General features: G+C 36.9%; 1 protein-coding gene across 1 annotated transcript in view; it reads right to left on the minus strand.

The window, feature by feature from the left end:
* Positions 1-22,194, minus strand: part of CDKL5 (cyclin dependent kinase like 5) — a 173,552-nt gene that overhangs the window by 58,641 nt on the left and 92,717 nt on the right. Inside the window, exon 5 of the mRNA XM_057719028.1 lies at positions 3,672-3,717. Within this exon, the coding sequence (XP_057575011.1) occupies positions 3,672-3,717 (46 nt within the window). The remainder of the gene's footprint in view (positions 1-3,671; positions 3,718-22,194) is intronic.

Genomic DNA, 22,194 nt, shown 5'->3' on the forward strand with positions numbered 1-22,194 from the left:
TCTGAGACTCCACATTTATGATGATGTATAAAGAAGCAAAAGTCATCAAAACAAGAAAATATTAATAAATGAAGTGATCTCAAATAAAACTGTCATCACTCAAACATTCCTTCCTTTCAAAAGGAGTTTTATTCCCACCAGTGTGTCAAATGTTTCAGGGAGCATCATAGGCAAAGACACTGATAAATGATCTGATGGAGTTATATCAGCTAACAACTGGAGAATAAAAAATGGACAAGGATGAAGACAAAAAAACAGGAACATACAAAAATGAGGAAAAAAGTGACAAAGCCTTTTGTATATTTTTAATGCCCTTCTTTTTTTATTGTGAAAGTCATTCATTGACCTAGCCTACAATTTTACTGTAAAATTTGCCCCACCCCACCAAAATATAACACTTGATTCTTTTTTCTAAGAAGCAGTACATAGTTGCTATTATAATCTAAATTGTGTTAACTATAAGGTAAACTTATTTTCATAATTTTAGTTTCATTTTTTCAACTTAAACTCCCAAACTTTTTATTTACTACAAAATTTTGGTTTCCATTTTAAATAGTAATCTATTGTCCTGGGATAATAAGGACTTATTGAACTAAATAGTGGTCTACCTTAAAATGTTGTTTAAAAAATGTTTCATGCAAATTTGTGCATACATATGAATTTAACAAGAAAACAGGACATTATCATAATCTTTTAAAGCTAACAGAAGGTAATACACACTCATAAAATATTCCTTGATATCATCAGCATGAGAATACCTGATTAGCTTGAATGTGGCTCAGACCAAGTTCAGATCCCATTTCAGTTAAACAATGTTTTCACAGGATTATTTCATTACCTTCATGGAGATTTTTAAACATTGGATTTGGAAAAGTCACTATCATAATATCAAAAGAATATATTCAGAGTAACTAACAAAAGAAATGCATGAGAACTATATAACAATAAGGGCAATATTATCATGAAACTATTTTTTATTATAATTAGCCTGACTAAAATTTAAGATGATAAACTGATACAGAATTAAGTGATATACGTGGAGGTTGAATGGACATCCTCACCCATACTAGACTATGTACACTTCACACTCCAAAAGGGTGTTTACCACACATGTTCCCTTACTTTCCATTAAGCACAATACTACTCTGGCAGGAGGAAAAGGGTAAAGACAGAAAAGATTGTGTGAGATTTCTCAGGGAGAACTGGAAACAATAGGAAAGTGTGCCTAGAATAGGCTTGGAACTTAAAAGTTATGAAGAATTGGATATGTTTTCAGATTCTATTGTTGAAATATTTAGGAAGTGTTCCTCTAGAAGTATGTATAGGAATGCCTACAAAGGTGTCCATCTGCAAGGTTGGGTGGGTGATGCAACTGCATGCCTGTGAGGTATGGTAACTGATACTGGCCCAGCAGAGATGAGGGCAGAGTGGATTCATGTTTTGTCAGCTCAGTGAAATAAGAAGTGATCAAATGTTTCCTATAATGTTTAGACTATCCATACACTCCTGGAATGCCACACCTAGAAACAATCTCTCTCACCTCAAAATTATACAAAGTCATTCAGGCACTGACTGCTTTCTACTCTGTTTTATTGCTTTTTATTTACAAGTCTTAATTCAGCTAATAGGTCAGAAGCTTCTGAAAGTATCCAGACACCTGGCTCAGTGCTCAATGAATTTCTTCTTCTTCTTCTTCTTTTTTTTCTTTTGGCCACACCATGCTGCACATGGGATCTTAGTTCCCCAACCAGGGATCGAACCTGTGCCCCTTGCAGTGCAGTCTTAACCACTGGACAGCAAGGAAAGTTCCCAGTGCTCAATGAATTTCAACAGATACACTACTGATTGCCAATCTGAAGGTACTGTAATGCAGGGACTAATATATTGTTTAATTGAAGCTAAGAATTGGCATCCATAGCATAGAGGTTGTGAAGAATTGGGTAATTAGGCTTTTTTTAAAAAGCAATGACATACATGGCCTAGATTGCAATGCTTCTCAAAAATTTGATGACAATTATTATTTTTGGTGGTAACTGATGGTTGACGACGTGCCTTACAAAATGAATGCACAGCCAGAAGTCTTTACATGCAGGCAAAAGTTATGCTTTGATCTACTGTTGCAACCACTCTTTTTAGTAGATCACCATTTGTCTCCTGGCCACCTGCAGTTATCCCAAAGCCACTGCTCAAAGAGCTTATTTCCAATGGTCTCCTAGGGGGTTTGGCCTGGGACTATTGTTTCCCATTAGACTGCAGGTACATCATTTGAAGCAGGGCTTTTTTGGTTTTCGTTTTTAAAGAACAAGCTAAAAGTATTTTTTATTGCCTTCTCTTTAAGGCTGCCAAGCCAATGCTAAAATTCCTGGCTGATGTGCATGTGCGCCACATAACCAGCACATAACCAGCTGGGTTACATCAAATACTACCACATCTACCCCAGTAGTTGTTAGCGAGGCCCTTTTGTTATTTAATGCTTGCTAAGTCTCTAAGGTAGGGGTGATGAAACTTCACAAATACAGAGGCTGATGTCTTACTGTACATAGTTACTGTGTGCTGATGAAGGTAGGCTATGAATGCTAGCTATTATCACACTTCCAATTAGATATGAAGGTTGATGCTATGGTGGGGCCTCTTACTCCTGCAGCACTAGTTTTTAAATGGCAGGTTGTGATTCATTAGTGGTAAAATCAATGTATTTGATGTCAAATAGGCACTTATATTAATTTATATGAGCAAGAAAAACAGAAAATGGACAACCTCACATTAGTAAAATAATTTTGTGAAATTTTTGCTTCAGTTACATATATATATATGACATTATGTATGAGAATACCATGTTAGGAGGTAAAAAATCCTTCTGCGGTGGGGGGGGGGGGTGTCTCTGTCAAAAAAAAAAAAAATTGAAAAAAATGCCACCTAGAGCTTCTTAAAGGCCATGTGTGTCTTTGTGGTCAGTTTTTCTACTTGGCTGTATTTGGATGGCCAATTGTCTGGATTTAAAACCTGATGGCCCAATGAAATGCTTTATTTTTTCTTCTGTACATTATTTTTTTGGGGGGTGCATTACTTTTCTGTTGTTGTTGCTAATCCTTTATTTTAAACTTTCTTGCCCAGTATAGGGTAATTTTAATACTCCATTTGAAATGGTTTGGATGTGTGACCAAAGCCTCCAAGTATGGTATTTCTTCTTGAAAAGCTTTTATTTTCCCAATGAATTATTCTAAATATAAAACCATTCCCTATAGACTATCTACATACCACTTATCTTTGTATTTCTAGCTAAACACAGTAACCAACCGAAGCCTTTAACACAGCATCGCTACTTGTGTGAACCCAGGAAGTATTTACTTCAAATAAGTTTTCTCATTTTAAACTATCAGTATTTAGAAACAGTGTAAATAGCATGTCTTCTATCCAGCATCTGAAACAAGATTTAGAAAGTTGATTGTCCCTTAAAACACAAGGTGAATTTTCTGATATCATGAGATCTGAAAAGATTCACACAGGAGGAACTAAATGTTTCAAAGCAAAGCATGATGATAAATAAGAGATATTCGCTTTCTGAGATTGAGACTTTAAAATCTGAGGAACAGAGTCTAATCAGCTAGATTTCATCTCTTCCATATTCTATTCAAAAAACTAAATACAAAAAGAAAAAAATATATATATACCTTCACTGTCCTTGAATTTCTTGATTGCCACAATTTCATGTGTTTCCTGCAAAGGAAAAGAGGCAGAAGAAAAGTCATTCTCCAGTGTTTTTCAAACTGGGAATCCCAATTGTCTGGGGGTATATTTTTGAAACAAAGTAGCAAGAACCCAGAGAATAAAAAATAAATCCTCCTCTTCCCTATTCCCTCATTTCTCAGTTCCAAATTTCTCTTGCTTACTACCCTGCAGGCATTGTCAGGGAAGGAAAAGGAGAAGGGGGAGGGGCTGGGGGACCAAGAGCAAATCTGGCAATAGAACATGGATGAACCAGCAGTGTCAATGTCTTGCGGCTACACAAAAGTGCCAGATGGCTGACAATAGACCAGCATCTATACTGCCCTCTGAAGCCCAGGGACACATTTAATTGGGTTTCTAAGACCAGGGAAAAGGCTTCTATAATACTTGGTAGTTGCTGGTAGCAGAATACCTCTTCCAAGTCTCCTCCCTTCACTTACCTCTTCCTAACAAACCTATCTAGTTGTTCACCAGCTCTTCCCCATTGAAAGCCATTTCAAATCCAAAGTGGGATAAAACATTTGCCACCAAATACCAATCACCAACTTTCCCCTGCCTTTATTTAGTTCTCCTGAACTAACAGAAATAGTTGGTGAGAAGAACCCCATTTTAAACTGAAACATTATAAATCTTTTTTTTTTTTTGGCTGGAAAAGAAGAAATCTTTTTTTTTTTTGGTTGGAAAGGAAATGAAAATGCTAAAGATTGAGTGTAACTAGGCTAAATAATTCATGTCTAATATTCTAGTCTATAAAAGCAATAAAGAAGCTTTTGGTAAAATAATACATAGATTCTTCAAAGCCAACATGTCATATAAAAAGGTCTCCTGAATGACTCAGGCCTGCCCTTTCTTTTTTACTCCAAGTGGGTATACTTCAGATCTGTAAGAACAAATCGTTTATAAAACTTCTTCCTTGCATCAAAACAAAGACTTTAAAAACTGACACAATATGAGGCAATAACCAACGGGGTACAAAATCATTAACTTATTAAAAATATATGATTTTCTCCTAGGTTCCTTACAAAAGCAAAGTAGGGGGTGGAGGAAGAAATTTTTTAAAAAGTGACCATTTCAATCACTGTGCTGAAAGACAAACCCTGAGTCGTAACTATGTCTGTAAATCAAATTCTGTTTCTCACCTGCCCAATGAAAAAAGAAGAAAATACCAGCTTTCGTATTTGTGTTACAGGTGAAAAAATATCTGAAAGTGCTATAGGCTATTGAGGAAAAAGATTCTTATTAAGGTTATTATGTTTTTGTTTTTAAGGGAGGAATAGAATTGTAGAGTACAGAGAACTTTGGGGATACAATTTATTTGTACATCAGCAGACCTTCTGACAAACTCAGCCATCCAGGTACTTTCTGATATTATAACTGTTTCATTATTGAGAAGGAATAGCTGCAAAGTCAAAGTGATGTGGAGGATGATCACAGAATATTAGTACAGGTAGTACCATGTAACTCTGCTAGATATGCTACTCTCTCTTAAGACACTGACATTTTCTCACTCTGCTCCTTTTCAAATGGCTCTAGCTAGCAACCCAAATATGGCCTAAGGGGAAGTACAAAACCCTATCAAGAAACTGCTCACAGCACAAAGAAAGGGGCAGCAGGATAGCATCCAGGAAGAGAGGAGGACTGGCCACATTTCAACTGAGTGTTGTTCCAGATAGCATTTCATCCTATATTGCACATTTTTTATTGCATCCTAAGTGTTAAAACTTTGCCTGATTTTATAAAAGGTCTTGCTTAGCTCAAAACTTTCCACTGATATGACTATGTATTTAAATTTATGACTATCACCATCTTGAAGAAAGAAATTAATCAGATTTTTTTTCCTGGCAGCTCATAAATAGAATTTACAGTATAAAATAGTTGCCTGAAGGGGGGTCAAATAAGATGAAATGTTTATTCTTTTTTTATCCTTTCACCAATACCGTGAAAATCCTCTTTCTCCTTAACACTCACACACAGACACACACACTCAATATGGTTTATATATTTACTTATAAAGTAAAACAAAAAAAAACTACTTATAAAAATAATACAAACTCATATAAAAGAATATAAAGGGATATAAGAGTATAAACAGAGTATAAAAAGAAATAAAAAACTATATAACCCTTCCTAATAACATCTTGGTATATTTTCTTCCAGTAAACTTTTCTCAAATTGGAAGAATCTGAGAACACATATATTGTGTTGTATGTTGCTTTTATTTCACCTAATATTGTATATAAGGAACATCTGACCTGTCATTAAATGATTTTTAATATCACCATTTTTAATGGGTGGTTATTTAACCAGTCTATCAATGAACTACTTCAACAACTGCATCTTCATTTCCATAAAGTAAATTCTGTAACTTATATAACTGGGTCAAAGTGTATGAATGGTAAAAGTCTCCTAATACTGCCAAACTGATATCCAAAAATATATCATTTTACAGTTCCCTTTAGCAGCATGAAAACACACTCTACAACCATAGCCAACAACAAATACAATCATTAAAAAAGTCTTTAGACACCAATGAGATCAGAGGTTTGCGTCTATGAACTGCTAAGTGAAATCAGGTGTAGTAAGCTTAATATTTTTCTTACTGATTCATGAATGTGAACCTTTTGACAAATTTCATTACAAATATTTCCCCCAGATTGCTGTGGACAGGGAATTATTTAGGGTGTTGTTGTTATTGTTGCTGAATATAGTTTATTATTACATAGTCAAATTTATTGATACATGCTTTGTTATTAGGTGCACAACTTTTGTGCTCAAACTCCTTACTTAGCTTGTATATGATTAATATTCATCCACATTTATCCGTCTCAATATTTCAATGATTTAATCTTGTTTCTTAAGTCTTTATTCACTTGTAATTTATTTTAATATGCCATAATGTGAGGGAATCTAAATTTAAAATAATTTCTAAATACTGAACCAATTTTCTCAATACCTTTTACCATGGACTTTTAGTTCTGCTGCATCTTAGCATCCTTACATATATACTCTAGATTTTATTTCAGAGCTTTTTAATTTAGTCTATACTATTGACCTGTTGATTCCTATACCAGAACCAGTTTAAATTACTGTGACCTTAAACTGTTTTAAATTACTCTGGGGTTACAGACCTTGATACTTCTTATGCCATTTTGTTAAATAAATTTATTATTGAGAATAGGTTTTGACTGCTATATTTAATTTGTAATCACACACACACACGATATTATATTTAGTCTCTATTTCTTTACATATTTCCTACTGTGGTTTTTCACATATTTGAGTGTTTAATTTGCACTAAGTTTTTGCTCAACCAGTATTTATCTTTGGATGGCTTCCTGAGGAAGTATCCTATTTTCTAGGTCTCTACATATCTGAAAGTCCTCACACGTGAATGGCAACTTGGAAGGCACAGAATTCTCAGGAGGACATCATGTTCTCCACCATCATCAGGGTCACTGTAAGGTTGTGTGTCCTGCAAAGCCCTGGAAAGTGCCATTCACATCATAGATGCTGCAGGTTTGTATGTTTATTAAAGCAACTTGCCAGTAGTCAGGAATAAAGTGTCTTGTAACAAAATCCATAAACTAAGATACTTTTCCAAGAAGGAGAAAATGAAGGGAATTCCCTGGCAGTCCAGTAGTTAGGACTCTGCGCTTTCACTGCTGAGGGCCCACGTTCAACCCCTTGTCGGGGAACTGAGATCCCACAAGGTGCAGCCGGGACAGGGTGGGGGAGAGAAAGAGAAAGAAAAAAAAAAGAAAATGAAAGATCTTAAAAGAAGAATCACCATTTTCTAATCCACATAAGGCTCCATCCAAATGGGCTAGCAATGTCCTGATGGTCTTTTGGTATGTGTTGTAGAGAAGAACTCTGAGGTCAATTTGGTTTTTGTTCAAATGTAGATAACTTCTTTTTTTCTGCCTAGATGCTGTTAGGACTTCTCCTTCTCCTTGGAACGGAAATCTTAAATTATCAGAACATATCTAGCGGTGTGTGTGTGTTTTGAACTAATATTACCTGGAAATCAGAGAACTTAGAAAAGTTTTCCTTCTAGCAATCTTAAATGTTGTTTCTACTCCTATTTTTCTAACAGTTTCCACTAGAAATCTTTTAACTTTTAGGTTGAACTTTTCATAATTGCTTTATGTGTCTTGTTCCTTACTTCACCATAAGTGCCTGGCACCCACTAGAGGTGCACAATAAATATTTAATGAATGACTATTTCATGAGTAAATTAATCAAAACTGCTACATTTTGTTCCTTTACTTCCTTCATTTTAGGTTGCTTCATCTTCTTTCCTTATCTCGGCCAACTTCTGCAATTTTTGCCTTGTTTCAGTTTGTTATCGCTATAGAGGTAACATCCCCTTGGCTCTCCTTCAGGAGACAACTTCATCTGCTTGTTACAAAAAAAGATAGTTTTAGAACTATGTGTTGCTCTTAAATCTTCAGAGCAGTGTTTTCTTTATCTACCCATGTCTTTTCATAAGCCGCACCCCCACTCCAATTTTTAACTCATCCTCACTAAAATAGGAAGAGATCCACCAGGCTTGGTATCTGGCAGCAAAACAGGTAGGTGGGTTTTTCAGCAACCCAAATTTCAAAGGCAGATTGATGTACCCAAGCCCAATTTCAAAACCTGGATTCTTAGCAGATATTTTTCTTATTGGGTTGGCTGGTGTGAGGCTGGGCCACCTGGGCAAGGTTCTCTGAATAAGCTGTTTGTCCAGCCCACAATTCCTAGCACATCCTGCTCCCACTAATCTCCTTCACCACACCTTGCCATGGGGTACGTGAATCCTAGGGTACAACATGCTGCTTCCAATCATCTCTACTTCTTGCCTTACTGTATTTGGGGCATTTTGTCTCTGACATGATCTGGCAATACAGGTGCTGATGTGGGCTATGGGGCACAGAGGACTCTAGAACCTGAAGCGTCAGACATAGTTACTACCCTGAGATGGCTGCCTGTTTCCAGCCCCTGTGGGCATGAGTCTGAGTCTTTGGGCATGAGTTTGCCCTATTCTGGTTCAGAACAGATAGCATGTATTGTTCAATCTATCTCTCTGGACTTTGCCAATGATCTATGTTTAGTTTCTTTCTTTTTTTAATAAATTTATTTATTTATTTATTTATTTATTTTATTGGCTGTGTTTAGTTTTTGTTGCTGCACACAGGCTTTCTGTAGTTGCGGCGAGTGGGGGCTACTCTTCATTGCGGTGCACGGGCTTCTCATGGCAATGGCGTCTTGTTGCAGAGCACAGGCTCTAGGCGTGTGGGCTTCAGTAGTTGCGGCACATGGGCTCAATAGTTGTGGCTCACAGGCTCTAGAGCGCAGGCTCAATAGTTGTGGCGCACGGGCTTAGTTGCTCCGCGGCATGTGGTATCGTCCTGGGGCAGAGATCGAACCCGTGTCCCTACATTGGCAGGCAGATTCTTACCCATTGCGCCACCTATGAAGTCCAATGTTTAGTTTCTTAATTTACAAAACTTTTATGAGTTTTTGGCTTTGTTTTTAAATATCTTCATACCACCACCCTGAGATGCTACACATAATATAAGTGTAGACAAAGAAAAAATATGTGAAAAATAACTCCAAAGAACTGTGTTTTAAATTCAATCTATTCACAAAAGCACGCCATTGCCCCCACAACATCTGCCAGAGAATGTCACCAGCTGTAATTAGCACGATAGGCATAATTTGCTACTTGTTTCAACGAGTTAGTTAAGAGCTCACATTTTAAACAGCAAACTAAGGATGTGATAAAATATGTAAGTAACCACTAATGATAATTCCATGTCTCACCCTTAATTTTGCCTCAAAATTGGAATATTACTTTGGAATGCAGAAAGATAGAGGTTCCTGAATTGTACTACTATCTTCATGAGTGAACAAGCCATATCAACGCATTTAACATTTCCCAGAACAAATTTTCACAACTGAAAAAAAAATTACAAAGAGAATGAAAACTAAATTTTGTGAGTAGTAACAAATAGAAAAATACCTCTAGGGCTTATATTTCTTCCAGTATTCTCAAGATCCTCCACCCCATAAAAATCATGCCTCAATCAGTGAACAACCATACTGAACACAGAGATTTGTAACCAAAACTCACTCCTGCTACTGACTGTCTAAAGCCCCCGAGTCATTAGTTTATTCCCAGAATCAATTGTCCCTTCTTAAGATGTTGGCAAAGCAACTGATTGGTATTAATAATCATAAAATTTACTAAGTTATTTTAAATGCAGTTACATAACTTGATTTAATTATACTTTGGAACAGTGAATTCTCTAAACCAATCATACACTTTTGTAAGGAAGTAGCAGGAGTCATTGTTTTAAATGTTTTGCTCTGTAATTTAAAATATCCAACATGCATTATGAAACAGAACAGAAAAAAATACTGATTTTTATTTTACTCTGCTTTTCATGGATTAAACCATTCCAAAGGTTATGCTCTACAATTCATTCTCTACTTATTCTCTGAGGAAGCTCTTCCTTGGGAGAAATTCTTTATTTTTTCATCTAGATAGCAGGGAATACAACTTGACAACTAAAGTATTTTAAAATATTTCAATCTGTATTTGGTATGCAAATACCACACTAAGTGCTTTCAAACACTGACACGCTCCTTCAGCAGAAGCAAAACCCTACAAACATAAATATTATCACCTTATAGACAGATATAGTAACTAAAAAAGTAAGCTGTATTTTAGATTATTTTAAAGTACTTTTGTGCCAGGCCCTGTGCTTCACATGTATTACCTCATTTAATCTTCAAAGCAATACTCTGAAGAGAATTTTACCATCATGTTCACTTTACAGATGGGAATGTACTGAATTTAAATGAGGTTCCATAATTTGCCCCAAGGTCATACAACTAATAAGTAATAGGGTTAAAGTTTTAAATCTAGAAAGATTGATTCAGGAGGACATTTCTCTTCCATGGCAATGCTATTCACCGTTGCAAGCCATATATCTCAGTTCTGTTGCTGAAAAGGATATATTCTGAAACACACACACACTCTCTCTCTTTCTCTCACTCCGGGGGAGGCATGATTACTCTTCTTCCGTCTTATCTCAAAAATACATGTTAGCACCAATAAAACTTTTCAAATAGTTTTCTAATGTCTATTATAATATTTATACACCTAAAAGTATGTGCAAATACTTCATTATTTCCATCTTTATCTATATTCTGACTTTTATTTCACAGAATCTTTTCAACTTAGACAAATTATTTAAGTTATTTTTACATTATGAGCAAAATTATAAAATGCAACTAAATTCAAGCACAGGTTACATTCCATGGCAGGTAGATACAATGGAGCTAACAGAAATATAAAACATTATCCAGGATACACAATGATAAAAAACCGGACTGTTTTCCAAGGAATCCCTTAGAGATCTTTCCTTGACTTGTATTATTTATTACTTGTAAACTACCATAGTCTGCCAATACTAAAAGTTAGATTAACTACTAAATTTAAGTACTTCAGACTTAATCAGGAAAGATTAATACTCAGGGTAGCATTTCAGTCAGTCAGCTAAGAACTATCTATTGGGCCCCTGCTTTATGTGAGGGTTCTTATGTGACATCCTAGGTTTAACATGAGTGAGTAAATGAAGCATCTCATATGTACAGAAGCTTACATCCTGGTGTGTAACAATGCATGATAGTAAGTAAAAATTTATGACAAAAGTTAAAAAGTACAAATGAATGTTATACGATATGCTGCAGAAGTTTAAAACAGATTGATTATATAAATATAAAGAAAAAATGTATACCCCTTTGAGATTTAAGTGTATAATATGTTGGTTTATTTGCTTCTGATCTCGCTTTCTGAAATGTGAAATGTCATAAATATATCTTCATTCATTCCCATTCCTTCTCTCCCCAGAAGTAACTTTCACCCTAAAGTTATCTACTGTTCCCATGCACATTTTTATTACTACCAATGAATTTACCCATAAGCAAATTTACTACTATTTTGTACATTAAAAATCATATAACTGCTGTGTTATTGTACACACCTTTTGCAACAGTTTTTTAAGTACAACATGGTATACCTGAGGTTTAAACATAAATCTAGTCAACTGGGGATAATTGTGCCCCACCAGGGGACATCTGGCAATGTCTGGAGATACTTTTGGTTGTTACAATGGGGGCGGGGGGGGGTACTTACTAGTGGGTAAAGGCTACAGATACTACTGAACACGCTACAGTGCACAGGACAGTCCCCACTACAATGAATTACCCGGCCCCAAATGTCAAATGTGCTGATATTGAGAAACTCTTCTCTAGTTTATTCATTTGAACAGTTTTGTGGTAGTCCACTATAAACACTCCCCTTTAAAAGAGAGACTGACCACTTGTTGAGATCAGATAAAGCTTTGGAAAAGACTAATACACTGTGAAAAGAAATTTTAGTTGAAAATGGGATGATTAAAAGATTAATTCTCCAAAAATTACTAAAGCTATTAATCATGGCACTAAAATGTCTACATTCATCTCATTTTCATAAAATGATTACTTTAAAAAAATTATATTCTTTTCTTTTTTCTTTTCTCTTCTCTTCTTTTATTTGGCCGTGCTGGGTCTTAGTTGCAGCAGGCGGGATCTTCATTGCCACATGTGGGATCTTTTAGTTGCAGCATGCGGGATCTTTTTTTTTTTTTTTTTTTTAAGTTGCGGCATTCGAACTCAGTTGTGGCAAGTGGGATCTAGTTCCCTGACCAGGGATCGAACCCGGGCCCCCTGCATTGGGAGCATGGAGTCTTAGCCACTGGACCACCAAGGAAGTCCCCAAACTATTACTTTTATAATAACTTTTACAATATGGCTCCATTAGAACATTCTAGTGAAATACCAAAAGATAAATAAAAACATATTTTTTGTTGTTAAAAACTCTTACATTACCCCCCCCCAAAAAAAAAGAATGTAAAAGAAAAAAAAAAAACTCTTACATTTTAAAAGGTATTACAAGGAAAACTCCCAATGAATTTACTTCATGCTCAGCCTCTAAAAAGAGGAAAGTCTTATGAAAATATTAATACATCATCAAGAACATGAGAGAGCATGCAGCCAAGAAAGGAAGATGTGGGAAGTGGGATCTTACAAAGAAAGAGTCTTCTATAAAACAACTGCCTTCAAGCCAAGTCAGTAATAAAATTCCTACATAACAAATTCTATTTTCTCATTTGTTTCCAATAAAACATCAAATCCCTTCTACCCGCTCTGGGCTGGATCTGCCCTCCATAAATCTTTATTGAGATGTAAAATGAGAATAAGTGAAAGTAAAATATTTAGACAGCATGCCTAACCATCCCCTCATCTTCCCTCTCCGAACACTGTCCTGCCTCCTGTCCCATATCACAGTGAATCCTAGCCAGAAATTTAGGATCACTCTTCCCATCTCCCTTGTCTGCAATCCCAAATCCATCCAGGTTATCACCAAGTGCTACTGATTTTTGCTTCCTAAATCTTTTTCAAATTGGTCCACTGTTCTTCTATACCTGAACACTCCCATCCCAGTTGGAGCCCTTGGCATTCCCACCTGGGGTACTGCCTAACCTCCTAATCCCTTTTAATTATGTCTGCCATTCAGCAACCAGGCTCTTCATCTGCAAATGAAAATCTGATTAAACTGCCCCACCATTTCCCTTAAAACTCCCCCCAAACTCCCCTGCCTTAAGGACCACATCAAAGTCCCCTCATCTAGCCAGCAAGGGATGCTCTCTAACCTCTTCTCCCTAGGTCTCCCTTGCTTGCTGAGCCCTCGCCATCCTCACCACAATCTCTCCTACTATTGAGCCTGTTCCCTTTCCTCCTAAAAGCTTGGCCCTCCCTGTGCCATTCAACCCTACACTATCCTTTAGGCCTTAGCTCAACCCTCACTTCCTCAAGGAGATCTTCCCACAGCCCCGTGACTAGGTCTGAAGCCCCAAATGCTCTCTGAGCAGATACCTCGCCTTCATAACTTGTATTAATGTAACACCTTTACATATTTATCTCATTATACCACTGGACTGCAAGTGTGTAGGTTAGAATGTATGACTGGTCTAAAAGTATGCTGAGCAAGAGAGAGCAAAGATCTAGTGCAAATGTCTCACTGTACTGCATCACCTATTCAAACCTCACATCTTGCCGGCCCATGTCATCCATCTGTTTGGACATCATTTACTAATTCTGCTACAGCTTAACAGAGAAACACCTTTTCCTACCATAATCTTAAGAAGAATAAAAGACATTCCTTGGTATACAAGGAACTAAAACAACACAGAATACAAATATACACATTTATGTTTGTTTAAGGACAGTGCATCCCTGGGATACTTATTAGATCTGTTTCCTTCTTTCTTCAGAAAGTTTAAAAAAATGAAGATAATGAAAGAACATAAGAGCCTTCAAAACTTCATCTGGAAAAAAACAACAACAACAACAACAACAACAAAAACAAACTTCATCTGGCCCTCTCCAGAAGTCCTTCAGCAGACTGGAATCTGAATACCAAGCTCTTAAAGTTCAGAAGAATTATACTGTCTTGATTAAGGATCTCTTCTGCTATTTGGCTACTCTGGCCTCCTGCAGATCTTAAAAAGGCACTGCAAAACCATTATCACTTTCTTTTTGTTAAAAAATTCTTCCATGGCATTGTTATAAAATGATTACAGTTACTAGGTTGCCAGTATTTATCAAGTTATATCAGAAAGCTTACTAAGTTAAAAAATTATTATTTATTGATCCCTTTCTCCACCTGAAACAAGGATTGCTCTCCTTCACCATCACCTCTATTCCATTCTATGACAAAACTAAAAGATTTCCTCTAGTCTGGCAAAACATAATATGAAAACAGAGATGTCACATAATTACTAATATCTAACATGTGTGTGGTGTGAGATACTCCCAGTGAAGGAAATTGTCACAGACCTGGAACTAGCTAATACATCGCTCACAGTGCTGTATAGCAACATGGTCCCCAAATCCTCAGTGCACACGTGCTACAAATGCTTCCAGTCATTTTATACTAGCAGAGTTCCAGGAAATGAAGGAAGAGGGGTAAAGCTTGGGCCAATGTGGAACAGAAAGAAGGGAAGAGCCTCTAGAGGTGAGATAAAAAAACGAGTTTAACAGGAAGAGAAAAATCAAAGGGAGAGGCTCTCTTGAAAATGTAAGCCACATTCTTAAGGAGGCCACCAGAATTCCCACAGTAGAGTCCTAAACTGTTTCTACTTGAACATTACAAGTGAATGTACCCAGTAAGGCTGTGAGACTTGGAGCTACCTAGATTGCTGACATTTGAGTGCCACAAAAATAAGAATAAAAAACATAAAAATCTAGGGCCATTTAGCTGATAAACGCAAACAAACACACACCTAGAAAGCCTTTATAAGTACTTTTAATATATTCCAGTATAACTGTTAGTGGATCAATATCAACCTGAAAGGACAATGGCTGATAATGTCAAAAGATGTAACCATGATGAACTAAGGAAACTAGTTCATACAGAATTGTATACTTAAAATGGGTACCTCTTATTGTAATATAAGAAGGTGTATTCTTTGTATGTAAATTATACCTCAATAGATTTGATTTTAAATGTATCATTTAAAAATAATTCACCTCATAGTTATAGACTAATACAAATTGACTACCTTAGTTATTATGATAAATTAGGTAATTAATAAAATGTTCAAAAAATAAAATGTACTTGCTGAGATGAAAAATGAGGCACCCAAAAAACAATTTTCACTAACCCCTCTAGCAAAGCAAATAGCAACTCTCTTCACTAGAAAGGGATAGGTGAACTTTCAAAACAATTTAGCTCCATATTTACAGATATACAAAATTTGAGGTGTACTTGATTTCATATAGCCCACACTTCCAGACATTATATACAGATGCTCTCAAACCACCTTGTCTACACCAAACCCAGACTTGGTATTGTTAGCAAATAAATGGAAATTTCAAAGAGTGCATGTCAGACAGCATTTCAGTTTAGTAATATTAACCATCATGCTTGTACTGTAGTTATTGTGCAATTGTGTTACAATCTTATTTCATTTTGCCCTCATTTTATAACAATGAATAGATGAGAAAATGAAAACTCCACTTCTAGTGATCAAGTAATTGAGACAAAGATAGTATTAATTATGCATGCCAAATGCAGGCAATCTACAACCTCAATCGGATAATCATTGGATATGAGCTGTGTTCAATGGCGAACAAAATTTAAATTTAAATGATGGAAATATATCTTCTAAGACTAAATCTAAGATGTGCCAAGAAAATGTAGCTCTTTAATTTTCTACAACTGATTTAACCTTGCTTTTCAAGCTCTGATCTTGACTTTAATTTGCATTCTAGAGTAGCTCAGTCCTTTCTAGTTTATAGTTTCTTTCAGGCCAACAGTCAGTTTCTCCCTTCAGATTTTCTCCCTGCTTCTACCAAGATGGCAGCTGGGTGTACAGATGGGGGTGGGGGGTGGGTGGGGATGTAACTTCACTGTGGTAAGGAAACGGCTCACAGATAAACATGCACGGGCCCTTGTACTGTCCCCAGGGGCTCTATGGCCCCCAAGACAAGGTTCCTTATAGGCCTGGACCCCAGACACTGGCCTGATGCTAATGCTGGACCCTGTATAGGCTGTGGACTCAGGTATGTGCTGCTGGCTTAGAGCCCAGAGGTCTGGCCTGGTTGTTTGGCTCCTTCTCAGCTTTAATTTGTAAAGCCATCTAGACTCTGAAATCTCATTTAAACCTGCTATTTGGCCAACAACTATAGTGTTGATATCAGCTTGCCTCTCAACACAACATTCCCATTGACAGGTTCACTGGCTCTCGACCTAGCTACCTGGGGTGTATAGTAACTTCGGGATTCTTTAGAAGACACTCATAAGCTTAAGGAGGCCCAGGCATCCTCTCTCCTACCTAACTACATCATGCCACATTTTACTCTGCCGTCACTGCTTCCATTGTGACAAGACAACCTTGCAAGGCAGTTTCTTCCCTGAGTTCCAAGAGGGGAATGGGGCATAAGTGTCCTTCACTTTTGGCTTTACCCTCAACCTACTGTCCCTCTAAACCCAGAATTTCAGTCCCCTGAGGTGGTGGAAGGGTGGGGGAAAGAGAATGTCAAGACTTGCCTGCCTTAACTCTGCCTCTTCTATCCACATCCCTTTGGCATATAGACGGGCTGTCTTTCATTTTTCTTTTAAATCTCAAAGGAATTTCCCCTGTGAAGAGGCATTTGCCCTACTCTCTTACCTGGAACCATGATAAGAAAAGATCAAGAAAGAAAAACCAATTTATTGACCAAAGATACATCACCAGGTATTCCAGAAAGATTATCTCTGTTAAATATATAAACATTCAGGCATAATGACAGAAGAATAAACAAAGAAAGGTTTAAAATTAAAATGGACTGATGATCGGGACCTTCCCTGATGACTCAGTGGTTAAGAATCTGCCTGCCAGTGCAGGCGACACAGGTTCCATCCCTGCTCCAGGAAGATTCCCACATGCCGCGGAGCAACTAAGACCGTGCGCCACAACTACTGAGGCTGCACTCCAGAGCCTGAGAGGCACAACTATTAAGCCCATGTGCCAAAACTACTGAAGCCCATGTGCCTAGAGCTCGTGCTCTGCAACAAGAGAAGACACCCCAATGAGAAGCCCTGCACACCACAACAAAGAGTAGGTCTCGCTCCTACAACTAGAGAAAGCCTGCGCAGCAATGAAGACCCAATGCAGCCAATAAATAAAATAAAAATAAAAAATTTTTTAAAAATGGACTGATTAGCAACATAAAAATACACAGTCCAAATGAAGGCAAACATCTATTTTCTGTTGAATTAGTTATAGAGAGAGCTTGGTACAGATTCTTTGATTGAGAGAAGAACTGACTGTGCCTAACTTTCTCATGGCCAATTTTCCAGTAAATTATGTAGATACCATTGAAGTCAGCATACTTAAGTTTTGCAGACATTGGTGGGTAAACAATGTACAGAAAGCAAACAACAGCAGATTGTTATAGTAGCAATGATTACTACTACAGAGGCAAGTTGCTCACTGCTTACTGGGAGCCTAGCAAAAACCAGATCCATGAGTATAGACTCATACCTTCTGCTGAAGCTAGAGACAGTATAGCTAAAATGGTTATTAAATGACTGCTGAAGAATGTCTGATTCTATTCTGCTTTTATTAATCAATAAGCTGATGAATTATGCATATGTGTATATAAAATATAAAATCTATGATTCTTGATTTTTGCAAATACGTTACCCTAATTTGACAATTTCCTATAAAATAAGAAAATGAGTAAAGCCTGGTAAAGAACGCTAACACACAGGGAGGGGGAAATTCACACACATGAAGGTCTACTAGAAATGAGACATAAGAAGTGGCCAAAGCAGGCTGCTTTTATACTGTTTAGAAAAAGAAACAATAAATTTGTGAGGAATTGACTGGACAAAGAAACAGGCTTTGGGTGCTCAATTAGTGAAGAATTTTAAAAGAGCTTGGGCTTGGGGTAGTATATTAAAGAAGTAACAAGGTTTATATATACAGGCTTCTCAGCTCCAAATTCCCTATCTCTGATGAAAAGGGTGTCCCTCTGTCTCTGGATACAGGGAGTGCACCTTTCACATGGGAGATTTATTTTCTGCTTTCAGGGGGACAGAGGTGGGTTAGAGTTTCCTTCTTACATCGGCTGTTTCTCAAGCAACGTCAATTCAAAATAATCAATATGCCATTGTGGCATATTTTGGGGTGGCCCACCTTCAACCCATACATCACCAAGGTTTAGTTTTTTCCAATTCATGAAAAATATGCCAGGGTTTTAGGACAGAAATATGCTTAAGGAAACTCCAAAGTTCAAAAGCAACAGAAATTATGTTCTGTATAATATCTTTAGGGTACTAAGGCATAAGGTCCTCAGGTACGGGATTACTACGACACTGCCAAGATGTGAAAGGCTGATAGGCATAGCAAGAGAAACTTCAAAGCTCCCTATTCAAACAACTGAACTGGATTACCCCTTAGGGACCCTGTGATCATGCTTTCTGACAGAGCTGTTCACACACAGGCAGACAAGGAAACAGAATGGTACAACCAAAATCTGAAAAAATGTTCCAAGTCACAGCTTTTTGCCATAACCATAATTCATGTAAAAAACTGAAAAATACATTCAACTTAGGTAATAATTTTTCTTTTCTTAAAAAACATATTTTCAAAGTATCTAGTTAATTTAGTGAAAAATTGTTACTTTACGCATTGTGGGGAAAACTAGAAAATGCAAGATTCACTTTCTCTTACCATAGAAAGAGATGTGTATCAAACATAAATCAGCAAACTGTAATATTTTTGAAAGAGCTAAAAGTCTGGCTTATCTTTATATCCAAGTAGCCAGCACTTTATCTTACATGTGATAGTTATGTAATAAAAGGTCTGCTGAAGTGAACTGTACCATATTTTCACAGTCATGGAGGAGGAACTGTTTACCACCATCACATAAAGAAGCTGGATGACCTCATACATGCTACCTTAAGCGCTAAAGCAAAAAAGAAAAGGAGGGGAGGAGGAAGAAAAAAATCTAAAGCGGCCATGCCTTTGAAACAACCATGGAATATAAATCTCAAGCAGTGCAATGTTTCAAGAGAATTAGCCAAGGAACACTGTAAACCTAACAAAATTCTGATATGTCTGGCTACTGCATGTCAAGAATATCACTGAAGCTTTCCAGTTGAAATCCTCTTCTAGTAACATTCTCCCAAGGTTGCAATGAGGTCATCAATTTTGTACCTAATAGATATTTCAAACATATTCTGCTTGTCAATCACTGGACTCAGGAAAAGAAACATGTATTACATTTCATGCAGCCTGGAAGCTGTCCAAGACTTTCAGGATAAAGTTTTAATTCCATGCTTCATCTCCTAACTTTTAAGAAAAAACACCCCTGCTCCTGTCACTGCTAACTATTTGCAGTTTCTCAACTGAGCCTTCACACATATTTGCTTTTATCTGCTTACATTCTGCCTCCAGCATTCATCCTTTCTTCATTCATTCATTTGTTCAATCAACAAATGTTTCCCAAGCTCCTATTAGGTGACAGGCACTGTGTTTAGCAGTGGGGATACATCTTCAACAAGACAAAGCAGGGGCGGGTCCTGGTTCTTACAGCAGTTACATTCTGGAGGGAAGAGGCATAATAAGTGAACAAGTCACAGACAAGAAGATAACGGTAACTGCTATAAAAGAAAGTGAAACAGGTCAATTTACTAGAGTACTGATTTGAGTAAGGGAGTACCCAAGGAAGTGATGTTTTAGCTGCTACTTAAATGATGAGAAGCCAACCCTGCTACTTCTAGTTAATTCTTTTTTACCTCCTTCAAAACCTTCCTTCGGGAAGCACTGCATTATCCCCCAGCTTGCTCTGTGTGCTCCTCTCTTGCAGTCCGTAGAATACTAACCACACCTCCTAACAAACTCTTACCACAACTGCCCTGGAATCTTTGGTTTGCAATCCTGCCTCAATGCCCACCTTGAACCGCAGTTAAGATCCACGAGTGTAGGCACTTCACATAACTCTCACCCCTAAGACCTAGCAGGAAGGCCTCCAAATGGGTAGGCTGGATAAATTAAACAGTTCAACTGCTCTAAGTACTTCTTAAGGATCTTACAGGGACCAAGAAGAAACGAGGCAATAGACACACAGGGCATAGAAATGGGATATGTAAATTTTATCATAACTGAAAACATCACAGAAAATAAAGACTGAAATACTATTTTTGTTAAAAGGACCAATCCCCTGAGTTTTGAAATGATCTGTTTTGTGACATTTTCATTCTCTGTTGGCCTGAGAACTCTTCAAGAGCAGAGACCACATCCCAATCATTATGCTGTCATGAGCCCTTCCCTTCCAGAATGTGGGTTCTCTACAATCATTAATCATGTCCTCCTTGTTTTTTATTCCAAACATCCAGCAGGACCCACTATAGCAGGTGTTTTAACAGATGTCTGCTTAATGAATTAAAATTTAAGTTTCAAAGCTCACTCCTGTGGTTTCTCTTGAGCCAAAACTAACAAAGAATCTTTATGTATCAACAAAGAATGTATTTAAACAGCATAGATGATAAATCAATACAAATTTGAAAAAGATATCTGCTTCAGATAAATCACACAGTGATTCAGATAAATCACATAGTGAGAAAGTGCCTGTAGAAATTTAAGAACTAATGTTATGAAAAACTGCAAATTAAGGGATGACTTTAAGAGAAACTATACATTATTCTCTAACAAAACATGGAAGAAATTTTATATTCAACACTTTGTGTGTTTATAAGGAATAGAACAAACTGTTAGATTACACTATCAAGTACATAGAATATATATTTAAATGAAACTTGATTCCACATTTTAAATGAGTGGAAAATTTTACATATTTTCACTGAAAACTCAAAGGGTAGCACAAATCTTTTCTGAACAAAGGAACCTGGCTACATTATACCACTTTATAATAAGCCCCAAAAGTAGAATTTAGATTGAATGGCATGGATAATATTCACACAATGACTTGTGAATCACATCCTTCTAATTATTCTACTACCTGTATTTGAACAAAAAGGCACCTAAAGTAATAGAAAATGTCACAACTATATAAAGAACTGTGATAAATAATTGACATATAGTATAAAAAATAATCTGGTTAAATTTTCTTGTGAGTCCTAAACAACCAAACAAAAAGGCAGAAATTTCTAACAAAATCATTATTTTCTACTTTCAGAAACAAAGAAAAATAGAGGACTATACTCCAGCTTAAAATATAAGATATGTATAGGTTATTTTTCATACTCCTGTGAAAATGTGTTAATTTCCAGAAGCCCAGAAGCACTTCTTTCAGACACAATCTTGATTTCAAACAAATAATAATAAAGCAAAGTGAAAGTCAAAGGATGTCACACAACCAGAAGTGTGAGAACTTCAGATCCAGAGCCACACTGCCTGGATTTGAATCCTGTCTCCACCATCTACTAGTTGAGTAATTTTAGGCAAGTGTGTTAACTTCTCAGTGCCTCAATTTCCTTTGTTGAAAACTGGGTCTAATGATATCACTTATTCCTGAGGTTGCTATTAGGATTAAATGAGAGGATACAAGGAAAATGTTCAAAACAGCACATGAGCTAAATGTTATTACTGTTATTAGCATCATCAAGTTTAAAACCCTCTGCTGCTGGGCATTCCCAAATCACCAAAGCAAGTTTTCAGAGGAAAGCCAAGAGCATGGGATTTGTCCCTGAGGGGCTTCTCCTGACCCTAGAGAGAACTAAGTCCTTACTACATAAAACCCAGACTCAAAGTAGAGCCGAACTTCCCATCCAATAGGCTAATGTCAAAGAAAGGTGATGTTCCTCTAGGACAGGGAGCATTACAGGGCTGCAGCTTCTGCATGAGGCAGAGGGGTGTCCAGGAC

This window comes from Hippopotamus amphibius, chromosome X (assembly GCF_030028045.1).
Source record: "Hippopotamus amphibius kiboko isolate mHipAmp2 chromosome X, mHipAmp2.hap2, whole genome shotgun sequence".
Taxonomy (NCBI): Eukaryota; Metazoa; Chordata; class Mammalia; order Artiodactyla; family Hippopotamidae; genus Hippopotamus; species Hippopotamus amphibius.